The sequence below is a fragment of the Toxorhynchites rutilus genome, chromosome 3, assembly GCF_029784135.1.
Source record: "Toxorhynchites rutilus septentrionalis strain SRP chromosome 3, ASM2978413v1, whole genome shotgun sequence".
Classification (NCBI taxonomy): Eukaryota; Metazoa; Arthropoda; class Insecta; order Diptera; family Culicidae; genus Toxorhynchites; species Toxorhynchites rutilus.
In genome coordinates this window covers 220,181,038-220,207,437 of record NC_073746.1, presented here as the reverse complement: position 1 = coordinate 220,207,437, position 26,400 = coordinate 220,181,038, and the positions used below count along the sequence as shown (strand labels likewise).

At 38.5% G+C, this 26,400-nt stretch overlaps 1 protein-coding gene across 1 annotated transcript in view; it reads right to left on the bottom strand.

Annotated features, from left to right (window-relative positions):
- LOC129775292 (acetylcholine receptor subunit alpha-like 2) overlaps window positions 1-21,212 on the bottom strand; it is a 93,931-nt gene extending 72,719 nt beyond the window's left edge. Inside the window, exon 1 of the mRNA XM_055779856.1 lies at window positions 20,541-21,212. Coding sequence (XP_055635831.1) covers window positions 20,541-20,750 — 210 coding nt within the window. The 5' untranslated portion in view covers window positions 20,751-21,212. The remainder of the gene's footprint in view (window positions 1-20,540) is intronic.
- Window positions 21,213-26,400: the final 5,188 nt, after the last annotated feature.

Below are 26,400 nucleotides of genomic sequence, written 5' to 3'. Positions count from 1 at the left end.
GTTATATGATTTTTTTTGCTCCTAAATCAAATAAATTACTTCCATAAGTGTGAGAAATGATAACTAAGAATCGTTCGGTGGTAAGTGATTGTGTATGATTGAATCGAACGTAAGCATTTTTTATTTTACGCCATGTCAAGGGTAAATAATAATACATGATGGCGGTGGTGGAATAATGACTATATGGGCTGAAAAGTCCCGAGATTTTTCAACAGATAGCGCCACTAAAATGATCAAAATTCGTTTCGAGAGGTTCATCTGTCATTAGCTTATGTGTGAAGTTTCACGACATTTCGTTTATATTCTTTGTCGTTAAACACTTTGATTCTTTTCATTCTTGTTTAGCGCTGTATGTGTATATGTTAGGCATATCAGCCACTCGCTAGCTGGATTGAAACTTTTTCGTATTGCTTGTAAGCTGCTTCTACTATTCGTACGATAGGCAGCTTCACAGCTATTCATGTCCTGGTATTGCCAAGGTTCAACATTTTTAGTTTGAGTTCATTTTTCAACTCGGTTTCACAGTGTTTGCCAAATGATCCACTCATTGAAAAAATCGCTTTCGTTCGTTCAAATATGATCTTTCAGGAAACATTTCCCCCAGCGGTATTCTTTTGTTGTTATGTGTTGCAAATCACGACACAAAAGAGAACGAGACAACTCTGCATCGGCTCGCACTTTATTGCACACCAGCATGCAAGCAAAGCTATCATATACGCTTTTGGTCAGAAAGCTTATTTTCTTCTTTGCCTCTAACATATGCATATCGACCTCTCCATGCATCATGAAACAGCAGAATCTTACGGACCACGCAAAGCGAATGATTCATATTCAGCTAATGTAGCAGATCCTGATTTTTAAGTCTCAGAAAGTGCAAACTATATGATTATTTTGCTCGATAGAGGCTAAGGGAGGGTAGTCAGATTATATTTTCCATTTTTAACGCTGCTATCCCTTGAAATATGTATATTAATATAGACCGCATAGTTTTACTAGCAACACCGCTACAGTGAGAAGCAAAAACTCTCGCGTTTTATCTCTTTTCCCATTCGCTGCTCTCCGTAAATGGTGACTGAATGATGACGTAATTTTTCTTGTATCATTTATTGCTTTGCACTTTTCTGTGCAGTGGGTTTCGCTATAGTAAAATGGGACGATATATGCGGTTCAAACTTGTATGCAGGCTTCGAAAATGGTATGCGATGATGATACAGATCGGATATGCAATCAACAGTCTTCGTTCCTCTCTTAGTTTAATCACTAAATATTACACAAGTGATTACTGACATTCATACAAGTATCTGAATGATCCTCTCATATTTGGTTATATGTTCGTGAGAGTTTACTTGCATGACACATTGTGTATCATTCGATTTTGATCGAAATCCAACACTGCGGTTTCACCAAAAAACCCGAAGGGGGGTAGGGGCAAAGGGGCAAAGTTAAACATTTTCAGTTTTTATCGTGTTTGGTATCAAAATGCATGTTTTCGGATACGCAGAGTTCATTTTTCAACTCGGTTTCACAAAAAAAACAAAAAAAAGAGGAAAAAATTGATTTTTCGAACCATCGGTGAACTTTGAAAAATCATGACTCCAAAACGAAAAAACACCTCTATCGTTTCGACATATGTTATGTGAAAAATCCTCAGCTTTTCTGAAAAAATATGAAAAATAGAGCCCCCTTTGTCCCGAGACTATGAAAACAATAAAAAATGAATACAATCAATAATAACGAGAACAGATTTTGAATTTTCTGCAGGTGTAGTATTTTTTCAAAATAGACCAGGTGATTGGCTTTAATTGGATATGTCGGAAGAATTGGAAAATTTGGAAAAAAGAAGAAAAAAGTTGATTTTTCGGACAACCCTAAAATGGAAATGGTCACCCTACTGAAAAAATAAAGAAAATACGGGTCTAATGTTTTGCGATAAAGAATAAAACTACCACTTTTTACGAAAATCTGAGAACCACTATATCGGTCTGGCATGGAATGGCTGATTTCGGGTTAATATTGAGAAAAATCTAAAAGGGGGGGTTTCGGGTGAAAAACTCAAGTGCTGAGTGACAAAAGTCACTTTGAGTCACTTTGAGCCCTTCTGGTTATCTGAAACAAAAAAATCGAACAGATTCTGAGTCAGTAAAGAAGCCGCTATCGCATGAACCTCGGACAAGTCAAAAACATCTTTTTTGACAAAATGGCGGCCGTTTGAAAAACAAAATGCGGTTTAAAACGTTTTTTCCTACGTTTTCCATTTTTTTTAAATAGTAAAATTTAAAAAGCACCATTTTTAGAGGTTCATGCGATAGAGAGATGCCTGCAGATTTTATCCATATAAATTCGACATGAATCGGTTCTGTAGAACTTGAGATATCGTGTACGCCAGTTTAAAAAAACTTGTTTCAAGAAAAACGTGTTTGAAGTTCATTGTTATGATCGTACAGCGCGGACTCGATTATATATAGTTTAGTTTTTGATTTCTTTCACTGTATATAATCGAATCCTGTATATAATCGACTCAAAAACAATTTTTTTATTTGTTTTTTTTTGCATGTATTTTTAGAATTTTGAAAATAAAAGAGAAATTTGATTTTTGATTCATCCCCTTAAAGTCAGAAAACACCTTTCTCAAATGAAAAAACGATCATATTTGATGAAAAAAAAATCCATCTACGCATATGTTTGAATTTCAACAATGACAGTTTTTTTTTAAATTCTTTTATTTTTATAGACTAAGTTACATGAGTTTAAAGGAGCCAAATTCTTAAATATGTTTTTAAAACTATATATTACGCTGTCAAAAAAGTCCTGCGGTATTTTTTTTGAATTTTCATTTGTTCATAAAATTAGTTACAATCATCTGTTTTAAGTCAAATATGCGCCGTTTTGTTCGATGACTTGTTCCCAACGAGATGCCAACTTCATAATACCCCTGTTATAGAAGCTCGCTTCCTTATTGGCAAAAAAACTCGGATAGACAATTTTCACAGGCCTCTTTTGTGGCTAACTTCTGACTACCTAGCTCGTTCGCCATGGACAAAAACAGGTGGTAGTCACTTGGTGCAAGGTCCGGACTACACGGCGGATGCAAAAGAACCTCCCATCCGAGCTCCCGGAGCTTCTGGCGCGTCACCAAAGAAGTGTGTGGTCTGGCGTTGTCCTGATGGAAGACAATGCGGCCTCTGTTTATCAAAGATGGCCTCTTCTTCATGAGTGCTACCTTCAAGCCAGTTGTTGGCAGTACAGGTCCGAATTGAGCGTTTGGCCATAGGGAAGCAGCTCATAATAGATTATTCCTTGACAATCCCACCAAACACACAGCAGAACCTTCCTGGCCGTTAATGAGGGCTTGGCCACCGTCTGAGCCGCTTCAGCAGGCTTCGACCACGACCGTTTGCGCTTCACGTTGTCGTAAGTGACCCACTTTTCATCGGCAGTCACCATCCGCTTCAGAAACGGGTCGATTTTGTTGCGATTCAGCAGCGATTCACATGCGTCGATACGGTCAAAGATGTTTTTTTGCGTCAACGTGTATGGCACCCATATATCGAGTTTCTTTGTGAATCCAAGCTTCTTCAAATGGTTAATAACGGTTTGATGACTTATCCCCAGCTCTTGGCCGATGCTACGGCTGCTACTATGCCGGTCTTTCTCGGCTAATTCAGCGATTTTGTCGCAATTTTCGACGACAGGCCTTCCGGAGCGTGGCGCATCTTCGACGACCTCTACACCAGAACGAAAACGTTGAAACCATCGTTGTGCGGTGGAAATGGAAACTATATCGGGTCCATAAACTGCACAAATTTTATTGGCAGCTTGAGATGCATTTTTGCCTTTGTCATAGTAGTACTGTAAAATATGTCGGATTTTCTGGATTTTCTCTTTATTTTGCTCCATATTTGCGACACTATAACTCACGAACGACTTAACCAAACAAAACACTGTCAAGGACTATATTATAGCGCGCAAAAATACCTTTCCAACAAGCTATAGTATGATACAATGAATACAACTAGAACTACGCGCTTACAACGACACCTCGCGGAAATATCGCAGGACTTTTATATATATACTAATATATACAAAAAAATTCTTAAATCGATGGTTAGTAATGTGGGAAACCGATTACTCGCGGTGGACTCGAGTTTGGAAGGGTAACATAATTTTTCAGGAAAAGGATGGGATATAAGGAAATTATTACAATGTTGATAATCACACACACTCAATTCTTAAATCTATTCGTATATCTATTGTGAATTTACATTTCAACTTGTTCTCCTGATTATAGCAAGGGTACCAATTGCTCGTAAAGGAATAAAAGCAGGATATAAGGATATAAGGATAATCACACACGAACATCGATAACTTTGAGGAAAACATATATTTGGGACATGTAATCAAGGTCTAACCGAGCCAACACATCTCTCACCGGAACATTGGGCTGCCTTCCTCTAGCCCGAAGGGAGTTTTCTAAATTCGATCTGGCAACAAGATACACCTCACACGACCAAACAACGTGTTCGATGTCGTGGTAACCTCGGCCACAAATGCAGAGATTGCTACCGGCCAGATTGAAACGAAAGAGTAACGCGTCTAACGAACAGTGGTTGGACATGAGTCGGGAGAAGGTGCGAATAAAGTCCCGACTCAAGTCCAGACTTTTGAACCATGGTTTGAGGCTAACCTTAGGGATAATCGAGTGAAACCACCGGCCCAATTCATCTTCGTTCCACTTACTTTGCCAGTTTGTATGACAGAGTTATAGAACTTTATTTTTGTTTCGGACTCTGTTGCCTCAAACTGGCTCTACATTAAAAAGTACGCTACGGAAGACGATTCTGATGCTTTCATTATAAAGATGAGAAAATTTAGTACAGGATATAGTAGTGGAAAAACTAAATTAGTGGATTTTAATTACATTTTGGAAATGAAAAACATAAATGTTAATAATTTTTAATGTGTTATTATTAATTTTATCCTAAAAATTTATATTAAACTAGATTGTTTCTATCATCAAATTGAAGTTCTTTAACCGCTCTACAATTTGTTCTTTGACGCCCAACTTCTATCTTTCTTAATTTGGCTGCAATATCGATATACACAATTCCTGGCAAAATCTTCAAAAATCACGATTTTACCCCACTGTACATGAAATAGCCACTTAAACTTCATCCTAACGCTGAAGGTTACATTTCTTCTTGAAATAAGCCATATTTGAAATATAAATCAAAATATTTTCTTCCAAACTGTATATAATCGAGTCCAAAATTGTATATAATCGAATCACATAGAATCGAGTCTGTATATAATCGAGTCCGACTTGTACCAGATTAAATACCGCATCACTGAAATGGCTCTAACTCGGTAAATAGTAGGATTTTCGATAAGTCTTTTCTAGGGTACATTCTTTAATGCCTAAACTACAGAAATATGAAGGAATTTTTTTAAATTTTTTTTCAAATTTCTAGACTAGAATGCTGCCTAAACCAAACAAACGCATTTTTTTCTTCCCAATTTTGATCGTTCCACTTTTTAGTTAGTTCTTCAGTGATAGTGAATAAAATCAAATCGTCACTAAAATCTAATCTAGATTAGCTATAGATTAAGTGCAATTATATTTTTTTACAGTGGAGAAGTTTCATGCAATCTAACGCTTGGAATCAATGCGCTCTAGTTCTACAGGTATTCGAGTTCAACTCACCGATTGCTGTTCGCAGCCACGATTTGATTTTGTATACCGTTTGGAAACAGCCGAATATGACACTACGTTCCCCAGAAATTCACTTCTCGACAGTATCGTCAGTTAAAAAATTATTCACTAATTTTTATTGGCACTACGAATAAAGCTGTTAGAAATCGTAAAACAATTATCATACAACATATGTCTTGTGTTCAGCTACCTCACAAAACGCGCTTTGATGTTAAATTTTCCATGCATGATCCCATCAATTGGACAAATTACATTACCCGCTTCTTATCGAATCTAACTACGTGATATCAAGTACGGCTTGAAACGGATGCTTACCACGAAACAGTGTGGCTTATACTGTCGTGCAACCAGCGAGACAATTTTAAATTAAATTTAAATCTGCTTTGCGTTCCCCATTACCGGATCACGGATTTTAAATAACGATAATATCGTCTTTCCATTTGCTCGAAGGCTCCGGGTTGGAGGATTTTCTCGTGCATCCATGAGAGAGATGGGGCTCCTAGCAGCATCCAACGATATGTTACTCTTTGGAGTACCATGATATTGCATCTACGAATGTTCCGTCAAGCATGGCATAAAATGTAGGATAACACTTTGAAAAAGAGGAAAAACTAATGCTGGATTCTCCTACACTCTGGATTCATCCATCTACGGATGCATTTTTGTGCCGGATGTGAAGTGGAATCATCTGTCTCTGGTATTCCGGTATACACATCCACAGTAAGCATAGATATTCGGAATCGATTGTGCAAAGAACAGGCATGATTCCGCTTGGGTGGGAACCGAGCAAATGGATTTTCATTTGCACAAAACTATGATATACTTAATCTGCTTGAAAGCGAAGAGATGAAATCAAGGCTTAACGGTCTTTTTTTTCTTTTCTCGTTTCATATGAATGATCATCAAGCCGTGCAAATAAAATACTCCATGAGATGTGGCCCATGATGAGGAGCGGACGGAGGGCGGAGGTTTGAGATAGCAAAAAAGTGTTTTCCTTCTCATTGTTATCTTTACCGGATTTCCGGATGACACTTACACGCTTGCTTCAAAGGAACAACGTTGCACTTATTATCGAATTTCTTCCACTTTTCAGGATACTTCATTTGTATCATTACTCTTTTTTCCGAGTAGCGAGAATGGAGAGAATTTTCAGAGTGGAAAGTATATAAGGAGTACACACATCCATATTTCAACTCGAGCGGTTTGGATCATTGTTAATTTGCATTTTTCTCGAATGAGGACTCGAGATTTTTCTACAATGGACGGTTGTCAACGCGTGTTTCTCTGTAGAATGCTTCAGAAGGTTCTTGCTGGAACGTTAATATTTTCCGAAAATGCGTAGTTCATTTCACTGTGGACGCATACACTAGGAAGCACTTTTTAATGAACTCTGCGCGGTGAACAATCGATTTTGCAATTGATTATTGATTTTTTTTTTATTTTATTAATCCGTTTATTTTTACAGGCTCAGTTACATAAGTTTAAAGGAGCCAAACTCTTAACTATATTTCAACTAGCATATATCAACATGTTGTTTCCTTAATTCTATGGTTAATGAAATAGGAAACCGATTACTCGCGGTCGACTCGAGTTTAGAACGGTGACACATTTTCATTAGGAAAAGGATGGGATGTAAGGAGATGTGTGTTTACACTCGCACTCACATTCACATTCACATTCTCATTCACACTGACACTTCACACTCAATTCTTAAAACTATCCTTACATCTAATATGTATTTACAATTTAACTTATTCTAATGTTAGTAGGAAGGGAACCGATAGCTCGCGAAGGACGGAAAGGAGGGGAAAAGGATGTATAAACAATCACACTCGAAGATCGATAGCTTTAAGGAAAACATATATTTGGGACATGTAATCAAGGTCTAACCGAGCCAACACATCTCTCACCGGCACATTGGACTGCTTTCCTCCAGCCCGAAGGGAGTTTTCTAAATTCGATCTGGCGACAAGATACAACTCGCACGACCAAACAACGTGTTCGATATCGTGGTAACCATGGCCACAACCGCAGAGATTGCTGTCGGCAAGATTAAAACGAAAAAGCAGCGCGTCTAACGAACAGTGATTGGACATGAGTCGGGAGAAGGTGCGAATAAAGTCCCGACTCAATTCCAGACTTTTGAACCACGGATTGAGGCTAACCTTAGGGATAATTGAGTGGAGCCACCGGCCCAATTCATCTTCGTTCCATTTGCGTTGCCAGTTAACGATGGTATTTTTACGAACTAAAGAATAAAATTCATTAAAGGCGATTTGACGCTGATAAATTTCGCCTTCAATTGCACCCACCTTTGCTAATGAGTCAGCACTCTCATTACCCGGAATTGAGCAATGTGAAGGGACCCAGACAAAGGTAATGACATAACAGCGTCTGGATAAAGCACTCAAAATTTCTCGTATTCTCTCAAGGAAGTACGGCGAGTGCTTTTCCGGCCTCACTGAACGGATAGCTTCGACAGAGCTAAGACTATCCGTTACAATGTGATAGTGTTCAACAGGTCGTGAGGCGACACTGTCCAGCGCCCAGTGTATTGCTGCCAATTCAGCAATATACACTGAGCAAGGATACTGAAGACTGTGTGAGGTGCTAAAAAATTTGTTGAACACTCCAAATCCTGTGGACTCATTCATAGAGGACCCATCAGTAAAGTACATATTATCACAATTGACACGCCCATACTTTGCTTCGAAAATCGTAGGAACGATCCCCGATCGATGATAATCTGGAATTCCATGGATATCCTGCATCATGGACAGATCAAAATGCACAGAGGAATTGATGTAGTCAGGAAAACAAACACGGTTGGGAATATACGAAGAAGGATCAACCTGCATGGAGACGAATTCATGATATGAGCTCATGAATCCAGAATGAAAATTTAGCTCGATCAGCTGCTCGAAATTTCCGATCACCAATGGGTTCATAACCTTACACCGAATGAAGAACCGAAGAGATAATAAATTGAAGCGATCTTTTAGTGGGAGTACGCCTGCCAAAACCTCGAGACTCATGGTATGCGTTGAGGGCATACATCCCAACGCAATACGGAGACAAAGATACTGAATTCGCTCGAGTTTAATGAGGTGTGTTTTGGCAGCTGATTGAAAACAGAAACTGCCATACTCCATCACTGAGAGAATAGTTGTTCGATACAACATTAGAAGATCTTCGGGATGGGCTCCCCACCAGGTGCCGGTAATTGTACGGAGAAAGTTTATTCTTTGTTGGCATTTTTTACTCAGATACCTAATATGGGCCCCCCAAGTACATTTGGAGTCGAACCAGACCCCAAGATACTTGAAAGACATAGCATGAGTGATCGGTTTACCCAAAAGTTGAAGCTTTGGTTTTGCTGGTCTATGCTTCCTAGAAAAAATCACCATCTCTGTTTTCTCCGTGGAGAATTCGATCCCTAGCCCAATGGCCCAGGTTGAAAAATTGTTCAAAGTATCTTGTAAGGGTCCTTGCAGTTCGGATTCGTTTGATCCTACGACAGACACCACTCCATCATCTGCAAGTTGTCTTAGGTTGCAATTTTGTGTAAGGCAATTGTCGATGTCGCTTACATAGAAGTTGTACAAAAGGGGGCTTAAACATGAGCCCTGGGGGAGTCCCATGTAGGAGACCCGACTTACTGTCGAATCCCCGTGAGAAAAATTCAAATGTTTCTCACAAAGCAAGTTATATAACATATTATTCAATAGAGGCGGCAGACCCTGAGAGTGTAATTTGTCTGACAGGACCTCTATTGAAACAGAATCAAAGGCCCCCTTTATGTCCAAGAATACTGAAGCCATTTGTTTTTTTTTCGGCGTAAGCCAATTGAATTTCTGAAGAAAGCAACGCAAGACAATCATTCGTCCCCTTGCCCCTGCGGAACCCATATTGTGTATCTGAGAGTAGGCCATTCGTTTCAACCCATCGATCAAGGCGAAACAAGATCATTTTCTCCAACAATTTCCGTATACAAGACAGCATTGCTATTGGGCGGTACGAATTGAAGTCGGACGCGGGTTTTCCGGGTTTTTGAATAGCTATAACTCGTACTTGTCTCCAATCATCTGGAACAATATTATGCTCCAGAAACCGATTGAATAAGTTCAACAAGCGATGTTTCGCCACATCAGGGAGGTTTTTCAGCAAGTTGAACTTAATCCTATCCGATCCCGGAGCAGAATTGTTACATGAAAGGAGAGCAAGAGAGAATTCTACCATCGAAAACTCGGAATCAAGATCGCACCTATCTTGTGGTATATCTCGAACAAATTTTTGCACAGGAGCTGAATCAGGACAAACCTTTCGTGCAAAATTAAAGATCCATCGATGTGAATATTCCTCGCTTTCATTGGATGAAGAGCGATTTCTCATGTTTCGAGCCACTTTCCATAATTTTTTCATTGACGTTTCTCGTGACAAACCTCCCACAAAATTTCGCCAATAAGCACGTTTTTTCCCTTTGATCAAATTTTTGAACTGATTCTCAAGGGCTAAATACGTTTGAAAATTTTCAGGAGTACCACGTTTCCGAAAAGCTTTAAATGCATTCGATTTTTCTACATAAAGCTTGGAACATTGGCTATCCCACCATAGATTGGGAGGCCTTCGGAAAATGGTGGAACCTGGATTGGGTTTCGTTTGAGCGCGAACTGCGCTGTCATAGATCAAACGAGAAAGGAAGTTATACTCCTCCAATGGAGGTAAACCATCTCTGGAATTGATGGCTAGAGTAATCGCGTCCGCATATTTTTTCCAGTCAATGTGTCTTGTGAGGTCATATGCCATGTTTATAGATTCAGAAGAATTCGACCCAATGGTGATGGAAATTTTGATTGGCAAGTGATCACTACCGTTGGGGTCCTGGATTACATCCCACTTGCAATCTAACGATAGTGAATTCGAGCAAAGCGAGAGGTCAAGAGCACTTGGGTTAGCAGGAGGTTTAGGTACACGTGTTGTTTCCCCAGTGTTCAAAATGGTCATATTGAAGCTGTTACAAAGGTCATATATCAACAATGAACGATTGTCGTCGTACTGTTCCCCCCAGGCAGTTCCGTGAGAGTTGAAGTCTCCCAAGATCAATCGTGGCTCAGGAAGGAGTGAGCACATGTCAACAAGTTGCTTGCGGCTAACCGCAGCTCTCGGAGGCCAATACAAGCTGACAATACAGAGGTCTTTGCCTCTGATGTTTGCATGACAAGCAACAGCTTCAATCCCTCCAATAGGTGGAAGGTCAATTCGAAAAAATGAGTGGCACTTATTGATCCCCAATAGCACCCCTCCGTATCTGTCATCACGGTCCAAGCGTACAATATTGAAATCATGGAAAGAGAGATCATCTCGCGAAGAAAGCCAAGTTTCGGACAGAGCAAAAACATCACAATTGAACTTATGAATTAAAAATTTGAATGTATCCAATTTAGGGATAAGACTACGACAATTCCACTGTAAAACAGTGATATCTCCGACCTCTCTATTTGAATTAGACATCAAGAGAGATAATCATTGCAAGGAGGGGCCATGTTTGCATCAATTGTTGCAAAATTGTCTTTAATACTGGAAGCATTGAAATGACAATGGTTCTGATGGAGTCGGAAACGTTAAAACACTTGAAGATTTGATCCAAAAGGTCAGACAACTTTATAAATCCCGATTGGGAAGTTGAGCTGGACGGAAAAATAGGGACAGTTGGGGTTTTTGATGTCCCCTCGAGTGCTGGGTCGTTCGAAGGTGAACTATTCCCACGGAAGCCAGGAGGAACCTGATTTTGCTTGTCCGCTGCACTCGTTTTTTTAGGCAAGCTAACAGGGGATATCACCGGAGGGACTTGTGATTGAATTTTGGGAGTGGTCACATTTTTGCGCCGGGGATTCCCTTGGGAAATAAACGGTGTACCCCCGTGAGCTGTGTCCGCTTCCATTTCGTCAACTGGCAACGTGGAAAAGATATTGTGTGAGGAGATTGGATGTTGTTGTTGTTGGGCCTGTGGAGAAGCGCCCTTCAAAATTTCCGCAAAAGTGCGTTTCGAGCGTTCCTTTAAAGAGCGCTTCTGTTTCTCCCAGCGACTCTTGTAATTTTCACAAGCTGAGAGCTCATGTGGGGTCCCCCCGCAATATGGACACTTATGCTCAGTCGCACTGCAGGATTTGCCCACATGTTGCTCTCCGCAAGTGGCACAGCGCTCCTTGTTGGCGCAGTAGTCTGCTGTGTGACCAACTGACTTGCATTTGTTGCAAGTCATGGGCTTTGGCACGAAGAGACGCAGCGGAAGCCTCAATTTGTCCACCATAACGTAGTCAGGGAGGGCGGAACCAGCAAAAGTTACTCGAAACGAGTCGGACGGCGTGAATTTTGTTTTTCCCTCTTCCTGGGACACTTTTCCTAATTGATGGCAGTCCAAAAATTTAACTTTCGTCAAAGGGAGCTTTTTAAATCTGCCATCTCCCTCTTTTATTAATGCGCTCGTCAGACCCGTTTCTGTGATCACCCCCGAAATTTCTACGTTATGGCAGGGCACATAGACGCGATATTCTAGTACGAACCTATTGTCGACAACAATCTCGTTAGCTTGCTTCCGATCAGCCACGACAACACGCAGTTTGTTCGGTCGAACCTTTCTAATTTCGACCACGGAGGAATAATTTTTTGTCAGATCTTTCATGATCTGAATGACGTTGAGCGATTTCCCGTTGGGTTTTGGCCGGAAGAAAACAACCCATGGGCCAGATCCAGATGCATCTTCTGGATAGACCTTGACACGCGGAGAGGGGACAATTGCGGGGGAGGACGAGGTCGATTGTTGAGCGGGAGCGGGAACAGTTGGGCTGGGAGGCAAGTTCGGGAGATAATCGGAAGCGGGAGCGGGAGATTGAGGGGGCGAAGTGGAAAAGTTTGCCAATTTTCTTGAAGGGGGCTTGTTGAGGTTGATTAACTCTTCCTCTGAAAAGACATCGTCTGAGGGGGGAACGCGTTTAAGCGACTTCCCAGTAGTTAGTGAGGAGGAAACATCAGATTCAATGTCCATATCAAGAGGATCGCACTCTGCCATTATGGCAGATATACAATTATACTTTTTCTTTTTTTTTTTTTTAAATCCTTAACCTAATATATATATAAACTAAAATACTTGAAGCGCACGGTGCGGATGATTTGTAACGGTGCTCCAATCGAACCACGTGATGATCGCTTGGCACAACAGCAATGGTGTATCGCACCACAATACGATGACGAGGAACGGCACACGCTCACAGCGCCCGCAGTGGAGGACTTCTCCCTCCCGCTGGTTGTGATTACTTATCACTTCACTCTCGCAATAAAGAAAACACCGTTAGAGCGACACAATCACTTCAGCAAAACCGATAACGGTATTGTTCCAACACAATAACGGACACGAACAACTTTGCGTCCGGCGGCTTCGGACTGCGCGAGCTGACTGGTGATTATTGATGTTTTGGACCATATTCAGATTGGATTAAGATGTATGATAGTTTTCGATTTACGACATAATACTTTTGTAATATACAGAGTGGTCCATAGTAATTTCAAATTACTTTTTACCGTAAACGATAGGACGAAGAAGAACGAAAATATCATCAGCTGTATGTACTCGCGTTTCTTTTTTTTATACTTTATTTTCAGATTTTCAGTTGATTCGTCTTTTTGACGTAGGACTACGTCTTTCATTTCTATACCGGGGTGTAAAATCAAGGAAATTCGGTCGACTTCTGATAGCGACGAATTTCACGCAAAGTTCCCGGTCGATAGCGATGTGGCTTCTTCACGCTTCCTGCGGCTGGTGCGCTTATCCGAGCTGCTTTCGTGGTGCCTTACCACTGAAAGACTAACGAGCTGTCTGCTTGGTCCCAAACAAACGAGTTTTCACGTTGCGTAGAGTAAGAAATGAACGAAAGCAAAGGAAGCGTCATTTTATAAACCATAATAGTATAGAATGTAAACCCCACCCTTATTATATTCGTTGCTTACCCTGAGAGAGAAACGAATAACATCGAAGTAAGTATACAGTAAGCTTATATAATGAAGAGGGTGGGGTTTATATTCTATACTTTTATGGTTTATAAAATGACGCTTCCTTTGCTTTCGTTCATTTCTTACTCTACTCTCGCACCGAGAGTAGAGTAAGGGACTAAGCAGACAGGTCGTTAATCTTTCGGTGGTAAGTCACCACGAAAGCAGCTCGGATAAGCGCACAAGTCGCAGGAAGTGTGAAGAAGCCACATCGCTATCGACCGGGAACTTTGCGTGAAATTCGTCGCTATCAGAAGTCGACTGAATTGCTGATCCGCAAGCTACCTTTGCAGCATTTGGTTCGTGGAATTGCTCAGGACTTCAAAACCGACTTGCGCTTCCAAAGTTCCGCGGTTATGACGCTGCAGGAGGCCTATTCGAAGATACCAATTTGTGTGCTATCCACGCAAAACGCGTCACATCATGCCCAAGGACATTCAGTTGGCCCGTCGAATCTGAAGAGAGCGTGCTATATTAGCTTAGCATATAATCAACGGCCTTTTCAGGGCTCCAAATTAGAGTTTAGAGTTCCAAATTAGAGATTAGAGTTCAGAAAAGTTTTTTGCAGGCCAAACTGAAAGGAGTATTTTCGTTTGGATGCCATTCAGCATCTAGAAAATTCCGGAAAGATCTAATCGTTGTTGAAAAATAACCTGCCAGTTCCCTTGGTAATTAAAAAATACATTCATGCGAAAGAGTTTATTTTAATGCTTTCTAACCATATAACACAGCGACCAAAGATTTGATGATTTTGTAATTTTTCAATAAAGTGTAATTAGCTGGAAAGCTTCTGAAGATTGTTCTTCCCCATCAGTAGAATATTTTCGTATCCAATATTGTATGCATACGCAACGGAAAATGTTCCGTATCGCGAAAATTATATAATTTTCAATCGATTATTGCTCAGTCGCCGAAATTTTCATACTCAGAGAGTTCATTCCCCTCTAGTTTGCCTTCCAAATTGCCATCGTAAACCACACCTTCTCTCGATTCAATCGCGCACGAAAAGCATACTTAAGCGATATTCTGGTGGTGAAACCCATTCATTTTTCGTGAGGACATTCATTACCTGGCCTGACCTGACCTGAAATGCAATCAGTTTGTTTTAACTGTGAGGGAGCGCAGAAAAGCCGATCGATCAGAAGGAGAAGAGAAGGTGACCAAGAGAGTATCAGCATCGAAATACGGTTCCTCGGGAAGACATCGAAGCAGCCGCCACATACACACACACTCACACACATACACGCGAACAACTCTTTTCGTTTGCTGGTTATCGAGAAGAAACCTGGAAAGAAATGATCGTTGCTGAAAAATAATCTGCCAGTTCCCCTTGGAATTGAAAATTTCATTCAAGCGAGTTTATTTTAATGTTTTCTATCCATATAATACAGCGACTACATACATTTGGTTTTGTGATTTGTCAATCAAGTGCAGTTAGCAGGAAAGCTTCTGAAGATTATTCTTCAGAACAAGGTTTTTTGTATCCAATATTGGATGCATAAAACCTTGAGCCTCCAACGTAACGCTCTCGTTTTTGAAGTCCCCCAAATATTCATTTATTCATTCATTCAGAATGGATTTAGATTCAACTTCAAACAAATGATCTCTAAATCAACGATAGTCCTACGTCACCCTTGCGGTTATACCATAGATATAACCCACTTCCTGTTTTGTTTGTGGAACCAATTGCTCGGTAGCATGCTACTTTTTCCAAGAAGAAGCGGAATGGACGCCGCTGATTCGTTTCGATGGCACCATGGCATGTGGGTGCGAATTTATCCAGCAAGGTTTGAAACCCTAATATCGTAAATTCTAGGCCGTAAGTGAGGCGGGAGTTCACTCTGGCACCGCAAATATTCAGCCCTGCTTCTCGATTGGTGTCTGCGTGCCGGCCAGCAAGATATCAAGATATTCGAAAGATACTTTCTGATCGATGGTAATCCCGAAGATCCTTATCGATACTGTTTTCTTTGGATGTTAGAATCATTGAGTGTCGATGATCTTGTGGTTGAAATTACACATATGAGTATATTCGCTCTTGGAGGGACACAGTTGGAAACCTACTAAATAAGCCCACTTTGCCACCCACTAGACGGCTTGGGCGAGTTTTCGCCTGATAAGCTTAACGGAGGCCCCATCACCATTGGAATGCCTCTTGGTAGGTTCTCGACCATACCATTCATCTTCACAAGAAAAAGCGTCACGGCTAGCACGGAGCCCTGGGGAATCTCAGTTTCTTCTGTGAAAATACTTGTTTTTTGGTTTCCGATGATATCTTGAAAAGAATGGAGGTTCAGGAAGCCCTTCATGAAGTGTGACATGTTACCAGCGATCCCCCAGCGGTTCAGCTGTTACAAGACAGCTGGCATTGATGATCTGTTATACGCTTTGGCAATGTCCAGTGCAGCTAGTTCAATGTGGAAGTTTTACGTCCTTGCCTAGCTATGTGTTGGTCCCGCAACCTGGACGAACCACCTGTTGCTGAAAGTCCAGCAATCGGTTGTCTGATAGTCAGCTGGGTCAGTCGTTGGTTGAGCATCCTCTCCATCATCCTAGAGGCACAACAGGTAGGTGATACGGGGCCGTAGTCTTACGGAGAGCGTCCGGTTTTGTCTGGTTTCTCGATCTGAACAACCAGATTATGAGACCATTCCGGATGAAATTTGCATTTGGTCCATATTCGTTTGGTTGTAGATTTCCGACAACTTTGCCTCGCCTGCTAAGGTAAGTTTGTCTAAGAGCGGGTAACCAACCTCGTCAGGTCCAGCTGAATTACCCTTGGCGATGGTCAGTGCCAGAGCGAGTTCGCGAGGTTGGAATGGCTCATTGAGATGCGGGTCATGATCTAGAATTTTCAAATTGGATATCGAAGTTGTGGCGATAGTTTTTTTTCTGACGAAGTCCTTGGAATAACCATTAATCGCCGATAGCGAATGAAAATAGTCCCCAAGGGCATCTGCAACTTTAGGGGGGATCGATTACGGTCCCGTTCGCCATGGGCAGAGTAATGCCTTGGCATTTCCTGAGAGAGCATTGCCCATCCGCCAAAGCTCGACCGAGGTATTATCGCTTTAAACACCGTCGATGAACTTCTCCCAGCTGTTTACTTCTGCCTTGCGGATTATTTTCCTACACTAGTTTCGAGCCTGGCGGTAGGATTCAGGTGTTGCCCATTGGATAATCACTTGGTCATCCGTAGATCCTCCGTCCTCGACTTTACTGCAGCTCTCACTTAAGGGGACCACAAAAAGACTGCCGGGGACAGAGCTGCTCCTTGCTATTGATGTAGGTGCTGCTTTGAGCAACCCTTTTTCAAGAATTGCTCTATGTTTTTTTTTGTACGGAGTTTCTGCCATGGTACAGAAATGCGTTGACATCGGTTTGATAGGCTGCCCAGTCTGCTTGATCGTACCTCCATCGTGGTCGCCTAGTGAGTGCCGAAGGTTTATCGTCGGCCCGGATGATGATGGGGTAGCGGTCGCTCCCCATCGGATCGGTATGCATTCACCACAGTAGGCGGGGTAGCAGATTAGAACTTTTGAAACTCTAATCTATCGTTGTTTTAGTACTACCACGCACGAAAGAAGGAGATCCATCGTTCAACACCACCATCTGTCCGCATGTCGCAAGTCGAGTGTCGAGTGTCAAGTGTCGAGTGTCAAGTGTTGCATGCAGGATGTGGTCTTCGAATATTCTCAATTTGCTCAGAGAATAATCCTTGCGTGCGGAAAAATGTCGTACAGACATGTACAGACAATGTGCAGAAGTGCCAACTCGTGGAATGCATTGAATGGGTATGACACAATTGCAATAATGACGGAACTCCAACGAAGATGGAGAAGCAAAAAAGCACAGCGCAATGAGTGCATAACAAAGTCTTCTCCCCGGAGTAATACTAAACGGTGGTTCCGGAGGTCAAGTCATATGAGTTCAGTGAGTAAAAATCTCACACTCCCCTAGTCAACATGGCGACTGGCATTCCATTCGAAAGTCACACTATTCACATTATCAACCGAAGAGAATGCTGGATGGCAACAAGGAGCAACGGAATGATGCCTAAAGCCAGAGTTTCTTTTATTTGACTTGGTGCATGCTACAAGTCAACGATTGTTGCTTATTGGAGGACATAATTTTTCTACATAATCGATCTGGTTGAGCAATGTTTTTCATGTAATGAGTCGTATCAGGTACTCCATGCCTAACCGATATAGTGTTCCTCAAAGGGCCTGGCCGGGTAAGGGAGTAAAAAGTGCCCCCAAACCAAATCACTAGCTGTATGGCAAATATTGTAAAGGATATTAAATAAGAAATTTTGGCGGTTTATTTGAACCCCTATGTGGTTTGACGTAGGATCTATAGTGAGAAACGTACTTTTTCGTTTATTTCACGCCATCCTCAATAGCTCCGAGATAAAAATTTGAAAAAAATACTGAATGTGCATCTTACCACGATGTATCAAGAAATAACATAAAAAAAAATTTCATCCAAAATTTTAGTACTAAAAAAATATTGAAATTCTGAAAAAAATTTTTTGGGATTTTAAAATTCAGTACTACTCTAATTCATATTTAAATGTGCTCTTACGGCTTTTCTAGATTGATAAATATCTTCAAGCTGTTTTTTTTTTCAAATATCTAATAATAAAAATAAAATAATAAAAAAAATACACATTACAAAAAAATGTTATAGATTTTCTGGCATTTCGAAATTATGGAAAAAAAATATAACTTTCAGACCACAAATCCGATTTGTTTTTTTTAAATTTTAATCTTACAATTGAAAACCACGAATACAATAAAATAATCGATTTCAAGAAAATAAAAATAATAATGCAGACGATGAAGAAAATTATTTTTGTGTCACACAATGCTCTTAAAAATTCAGGAAAAATTACGCCACATGTAGAAAAAAGACACATACGAACGCATTTAAATAAAAACTTGAGCAGAAGTGGGTCTCAAAGTTATATTTTCTTTTCAAAATTTCGAAATGCCAGAAAATCTTTAACATTTTTTTGTAATGTGTATTTTTTTTATTATTTTATTTTTATTATTAGATATTTGAAAAAAAGCAGCTTGAAGATATTTATCAATCTAGAAAAGCCGTAAGAGCACATTTAAATATGAATTAGAGTAGTACTGAATCTCTAAATCCCAAAAAATTTTTTTTTCAGAATTTAAATATTTTTTTAGTACTAAAATTTTTGATGAATTTTCTTTGATAATTTTTCTTGATACACCGTGGTAAGATGCACATTCAGTATTTTTTCAAATTTTTATCTCGGATCTATTGAGAATGGCGTGAAATAAACGAAAAAGTACGTTTTTCACTATAGATCCTACGTCAAACCACATAGGGGTTCGAATAAACCGCCAAAATTTCTTATTTAATATCTTTCACAATATTTGCCATACAGCTAGTGATTTGGTTTAGGGGCATTTTTTACTCCCTTACCTAACCACTCTTTGGAAATATAAAAAAAATATTTTTTGATACCGCGCAACACTAAAAAAATTTGAACAAAATCACACATATCTAGAAAAGTCGTAGAAACACATTTAAATATGAACTAGAGTAGTACTGAATCTGTAAATCCCAAAAATTTTTTTTTCAAAATTTGAGTATTTTTTTAGTACTAAAATTTTTGATGAAATTTTTTTTTGATAATTTTTCTTGATACACCGTAGTAAGATGTACATTCAGTTTTTTTTTTTTTTTAATTTTTATCTCGGATCTTTTGAGGATGGCGTGAAATAAACGAAAAAGTACGTTTTTCACTATAGATCCTACGTCAAACCACATAGGGGTTCAAATAAATCGCCAAAATTTCTTATTTAATATCCTTTACAATATTTGCCATACAGCTAGTGATTTGGTTTGGGGCACTTTTTACTCCCTTACCCGGCCAGGCCCTTTCCGTGAAAATTGGGGAGTTTGCTTCTTATCGCAAAATATTTACCCACTTGCCCATTTCCATTTTATTATTTGAAACTTCGGATCAATTGGACCGATTCGGATGAAAGACATATCAAATTAAAGCCGATTGTCTAGGCTTTTCTAAAAAAATATTATGTTTGTAAAAAAATTTGTTTTCGAAATTATTGATTGTATTCATTTTTATAGTTTACAGGGTCTCGGGACCAAGAGCGCTATATTCATTTTTATATTTATTTTTGAAAGTTGAGTTTTTTTACATAACATATGCATAAATCAGAGAGACTTTTTTTTCGTTTTTGAATTAACATTTTTCAAAATTAACAAATTTAATATTTTTCGCTGCAATTTCATACCGCTGCCCCTTTTCCGGTTGTAAGAATGCAGGCACGAATATAAATATTAGCATTTTTTTCTGTAGGAGTATCCATTTTTTCGTGATGAGAGCATATTATACCCTTCCTTCTTAAAGTTACTATGATTAATCGTATTTATAATCTTATCGTTCTAAAGGTTTTCGGTGGATTGAACTATATGAATTCTGCAAGCGAATATTCTGAAATCAGAATTACAATTTTATCGATTTTCACGTTTATAACAATGCTAGTTCATAGTTTACCTTTTAACCCATAAAGACAATATCTCTCCTTATGTTGATTGAAACATTGTAAATAAGATCTATCGATAATAATTATCTGTGTGAAACATTGTTTATTACGTCGATGTTACAAACTATATAACAAATATAAATAACCAATTCTAATATGGTCTAATAAATAACAAAAACATGATACAGTTCAAAATAATAATTTTGAATACCTTTCAATAATTGATTCGAACTATAACTTACCAAATCAATCAGCTGTGATAATCGCAGCCCTAACTTCACCAGCACTGTATCGGTGTTGTTGCTGACAGGCCTTATCAAGCGATTGTAATTACTGAGTAAATCATCATACAGTCTCTTTGCATCGGGATTCGCAACACATGATGCCAACAAGGTGCACATTACACAGAACGAAAAAAGTGGTTTCATGTTTGTCACTATTGTGGAGTTCATGTTTTTTTTATGTAACGCTCAGCTTTACTCGATTATTTGTCAATATTCAACACACATCCGCAGCATGCCGAGCTGTCACTTTTGATCGCGTCCTATCCGATGGTGAAATATGTCTGCGCTGATTCACATCGCATCTGAAGCACAAAATTTACTTAATTTTCCGCATTCTTACTCCGTCAACCATTTCATTCTAATTAAATCAACGTCATTGTCACTTGGATTTAGCTCTAGCACTTTTATTTTCTCGTGAATTTGATAAAACTAGCGATATTTCACGACACACCACTCGACAGCATCTCGCCATGCAACGATTCATCAGCGAAACTTCAGCATCCCGTCAGGGGCGCTAGTTTTTTCGAAGAAGGAGAAAAAAAAGGAGCTTTGTTGAGGTTGAGCAAAAATGACGTATACTTTCTTTTCTATATCGAGCACGGGGTTGACACACACTCTCGGATGCTGCTTGGATGCTGCCTGATAAGGGATCGAAGAGCATCATGTTTCAACACCGATGAGCTATTGCGCATGTGTTGCACATGTTGGGAGTGATACCCGAGCCGGGCTCGAAGCTTTTCATACGGGAGAGGCCAGCAGCTCAGCAACTCTCCCGAGAGATATCCTGAGCCACGCCAAGCATTTTTGACGTTAAATAGGGGGATGTTGTGACGTGCGATTGAATATTTTGGTATCGATATGAGGGCGAAGTGGACGATGTTTTGGTCCATGGACATGCTCCATATAATGCTGCTGGGTGTTGCACACATGGTGGAAGACACTAATATTCGTTTGGGTGAAAGATGAGAAAAACAAAAGCTTACCTTATAAATGAAAATCGTTGTAAGTTGTTTTTATCCTTTGTTTTTTTTTTATGATAATGTATATTGTAAATATCTTTTGGAAAATATGGATTGTTTCAAAAATTTTTGACAGATCCAATCGATAGAAATGAGGCGTAAATCTACTCAATCACGATGTTATTGTATTTGATTGTGAATTCATAATACTTTGATAGTACTAACATTAAGTTTTCTTCTTCATTTATTACAGCCATAGAGCCTCAAATTTTTCTCGTTCATTCATTAGATTGTTGCCAGCCAAAGCAAACATTGTAGAAATTAAAGAACGTTTTTTAATACAAATATATGGAAGCGCTAGCAAGTACTAGCACTAGATGAATGAACGCTTGAACTGGACAGCACCCTTCGCAGAACGGCAACAGAAAATCCGAACCAAATGTGTGGTGGGGGCGGCAGGACAACCACAGCTGCGGAATCAATTTTCACCTTCAGTTTTCCACCGGAGAACACAGCTCTCACCACTTCTCCCCATTTGGCTCGAAATGAGCTGCATTTTGGCACCACTTTCACTCCGATATAATGGTTAAATTCACGAAAGGGCCTGGCCGGGCAAGGGAGTAAAAAATGTCCCCAAACCAAATCACCAGCTGTTTGGCAAATATTGTATAGGATATTAAATAAGAAATTTTGGCGGTTTATTTGAACCCCTATGTGGCTTGACGTAGGATCTATAGTGAAAAACGTACTTTTTCGTTTATTTCACGCCATCCTCAAAAGCTTCGAGATAAAAATTTGAAAATAATACTGATTGTGCATCTTACTACGGTGTATCAAGAAAAAATATCAAAAAAATGTTATCAAAAATTGAAGTACTAAAAAAATATTGAATTTTTTTTTGGGATTTAGAGATTCAGCACTACTCTAATTTTTATTTTAATGTGTTCCTACGGCTTTTCTAGATATTTGTGCTTTTTTCAGATTTTTTTCAGTGTTGCGCGGTACAAAAAAATATTTTTTTTATATTTTCAAAGGGTCTGGCTGGGTAAGGGAGTAAAAAGTGCCCCAAACCAAATCATCAACTGTATGGAAAATATTGTATAGAGTACTAAATAAAACATTTTGGCAGTAGTACCATATATTTGATATTATATAATATGGTACACCATAGGATCTATGGTGAAAAATGCACCTTTTCGTTTTTTTTTCACACCATTCTCAATAGACAAAAATATGAAAAAAAAAAATACTGAAAGTACATTTTACTAAGGTGTATCGATCAATATTTTCAAACAATTTTTCATAAAAAATCAAATACTAAAAAAAATTTAAATTAATTTTTTATTTTGATTCTAAATTAAATTTATTTTTTTTTATTTTGAGATTCAGTACTACTCTAGTTTGTATTCAAATTTCTTCCTACGTCTATTTTAGGTATATGTGATTTTTTTTCAAAATTTTTAGAGTGTTTTTCGCGGTACAAAAAATATATATATTTTCAGGCATTTCGAAATTTTGAAAAAAAATATTGCTTTGAGAACCACTTTCGCTCTAATTTTATTTAAATGCATTCGTATGTGTTGTTTTTTCCACATGTAGCGTAATTTTTTCTTGTAGTTTTAAGAGGATTGCGCGAAAAAAAAGTTTTTTGGCCTTTGGGCATTTTTAGTTTATTTTGAATTTAGAGACCCAGTACTGCTCTGATATTTACTTAAATTTTATTTTTTATACACCTTAATTTTGTCGGTATATTTAGAGCATTACACTGTACAAAGATTTTTTTCTCATATCTTTGAATACATGAGATTATCTTTACATCGGATTTAGATGGTTTACCAAATTCATAGGAGTCAGCAGTACGATAGAGCTCTGTGAGAAAAAATAAAGTCATTGTGGAAAGTTCATTAGAATTAATAAGAAAAACATTTAAAAAATTCCAAATTATTATTATTATTTTTTATTTTAATCTTATGATTGAAAACCACGAACACAATAAAATAATCGATTTCAAGAAAATAAAAATAATAATGCAGACGATGAAGAAAATTATGTTTGTGTCTCGCAGTGCTCTTAAACATTCAGGAAAAAAATGCACCAAATGTAGAAAGAAAGACACATACGAAGGCATTTAAATAAAAATCAGAACAGAAGCGGATCTCAAAGTTATGTTTTTTCAAAATTTCGAAATGCCAGAAAACATTAAATTTTTTTAGCATTTTTTGATCAAAAAATTGTTTGAAGATATTTATCGATACACCTTAGTAAGATGTACTTTCAGTATTTTTTCCATATTTTTGTCTCAAAGCTATTGAGAATGGCGTGTAAAAAACGAAAAAAGAATAGAACCTATGGTGTACCATATTATATAATATCAAATATATAGTACTACTGCCAAAATGTTTTATTTAGTACTCTATATAATATTTTCCATACAGTTGGTGATTTGGTTTGGGGCACTTTTTACTCCCTCACCCAGCCAGACCCTTTGGAAATATAAAAAAATATATATTTTTGTACCGCGCTGAAAAAAATCTGAATAAATCACACATATCTTGAAATGACGTAGGAACACATTTAAGTATGAACTAGAGTAGTACTGAGTCTCTAAATAAAAAAAAAATTCAAAATTTCAATATTTTTTTAGTACTTCAATTTTTGAGATTTTTTTTTTATAAGTTTTCTTGATACACCGTAGTAAGATGCACATTCAGTATTTTTTCAAATTTTTATCGCAAAGCTTTTAAGGATGGCGTGAAATAAACGAAAAAGTACGTTTTTCACTATAGATCCTACGTCAAACCACATAGGGGTTCAAATAAACCGCCAAAATTTTTTATTTAATATCCTATACAATATTTGCCATGGTGATTTGGTTTGGGGGCACTTTTTACTCCCTTACTCAGCCAGACCCTTTGAATAATCGATTGAAATACATCAACAAGTCCGAATATCTCTTATTTTCAATTCGATAGGTATGGTATCATCACAATTTTTTTCGTAACAACAATAGTTGTTAACGTTAACTATATTTCCGTAGCTGACCCGACGAACTTTGTCCCGCTTAAAATTGATTTTCACGATTTCATGACTTCTTACTAAGCTAACGTTCATGGGTCCAATCGCAGAACCCTTCACAATTCCCTTCTACTATGAATTTCCTAGTACTTCTACCATAATTCGTCATTATACAACACAAATAAATAAATAGAAATAGAAAATTCTTCATTATAATATAACATTATTTTCAGACACAATTCTCTTTCAAGATTCTTCAATCACTCGCAAATAATATGTTTCTCCGTTGCAGGGAACAAATGTTTAATACAGAGAATATTATAATAAAAGACGGCAGTTTGATGGTTTGAGGAACACATTTTCAAAAAGGCCTGGTTCAGATAACTTTTCATCAACATGAATGCACAGTCAGAAGTGCAATTAAATACTCCAAAATCATCATCAAATCATCAAAAATACCGTGATAATTGGGTAATTTGGCGTCAATTCATAAAATTCGGAAAGTCATGGCACGGCTTCAGATTCTGGACTTGTCAGCTTGTTTACCAGATCAAAACCCAATCAAGAACTTATGAGGAGTGATCGTACGAATAGTAGATGCAGCTTACAAGCAGGTATGAGTGATCTGACGAGCTTAAACGAGCAGTATCCTCTGTGTAGAACGATATACACGCTACAACAAAACTACCCCGAATGGTTTATTTGAACTGATTAAGAACTAAAGATGAACTACCAATTAGAAGCTTATTGTAATTCATGTGAAATTGACGTTCTATTCAATTCCATCTGGTTCTATAGTTATGAAATACTGGAATTTTAGTTTTTTGAATGTTTCGCGTCTGAACACAACAATAAAGTTCAAATGGCTAGTCTTACAAATGAGGACAGTTATTATATCCTACACTATATACTTCAATTCAACTGACCTCTTACATAACTCTGAAACTCGAAAAATGAGTTGTTCTATAGTTTTGAAACACAGTGTAGAAAGTTTGTTGACTAAATCTTCCAGACAGTGAGGTTTTACGGTGGAGGATTTTAAAGGCTTCATGGCTGAAGATGGAACAGAATGAATGTGAGGAGTCACAGATATTTATGTATCTACTGTTGATTCCGTAGAGTCATCGAATTTGGTTTATTTCAGTAGGGAAAGATCTATTTAAGTGGAAGATTTGTCCTTTAATCTACTTTTGGTTCTGGATTAGGTTGCTATAGAGTATAGGTGGAAGGTAGAAGTTAGCCGAGGAGTGTAGTTAGGGGGAATCTTCATGAGGCAGAGCCAACGCACTACTTTAGTTATGAAGACTCAGGAAGCAGTTCTGAAGGGTGATGTATAATTGACACAGCTTCATTTTAACTTTTACAAACGCTCTGTAATGTGGTGCTCAGAGCTATGCGTTCGGTCAAGGCCAACCCTGACAACGGATTGAAGACTTCTCCAGGCTACAAAATCGTATCGATAAAGGTGTTTGGTATTTGCCGATTATGAACATGAATCTTCCGTCGTCGAGGAAGCTATGTGCGTAACGATCTATGCGGCCTTTGATTCCCCATTTCCCGAAAGATTATAAGATTGAAAAACGCCAACCATGGGCCTTTTTACAAATCTTATGCCAACTCGTCTTATGAGTAGCATTGCTGTACGATTCTTTAAACCTCCTATACTCGCGCACACAATCGTAACTGGTACCTTTAAACCTTTAAACCTTTTGGAATAGGATCGCTATCCTGAATTGAATTTTGAATGATTTATTCGAAAAGTTGTCAAAATGGCGCCCATTTTTGTTAAAAATGAGTTATTTTTCATGAAAAAGTATCCAGAAGCTCATAAAAGGTCGAAAATA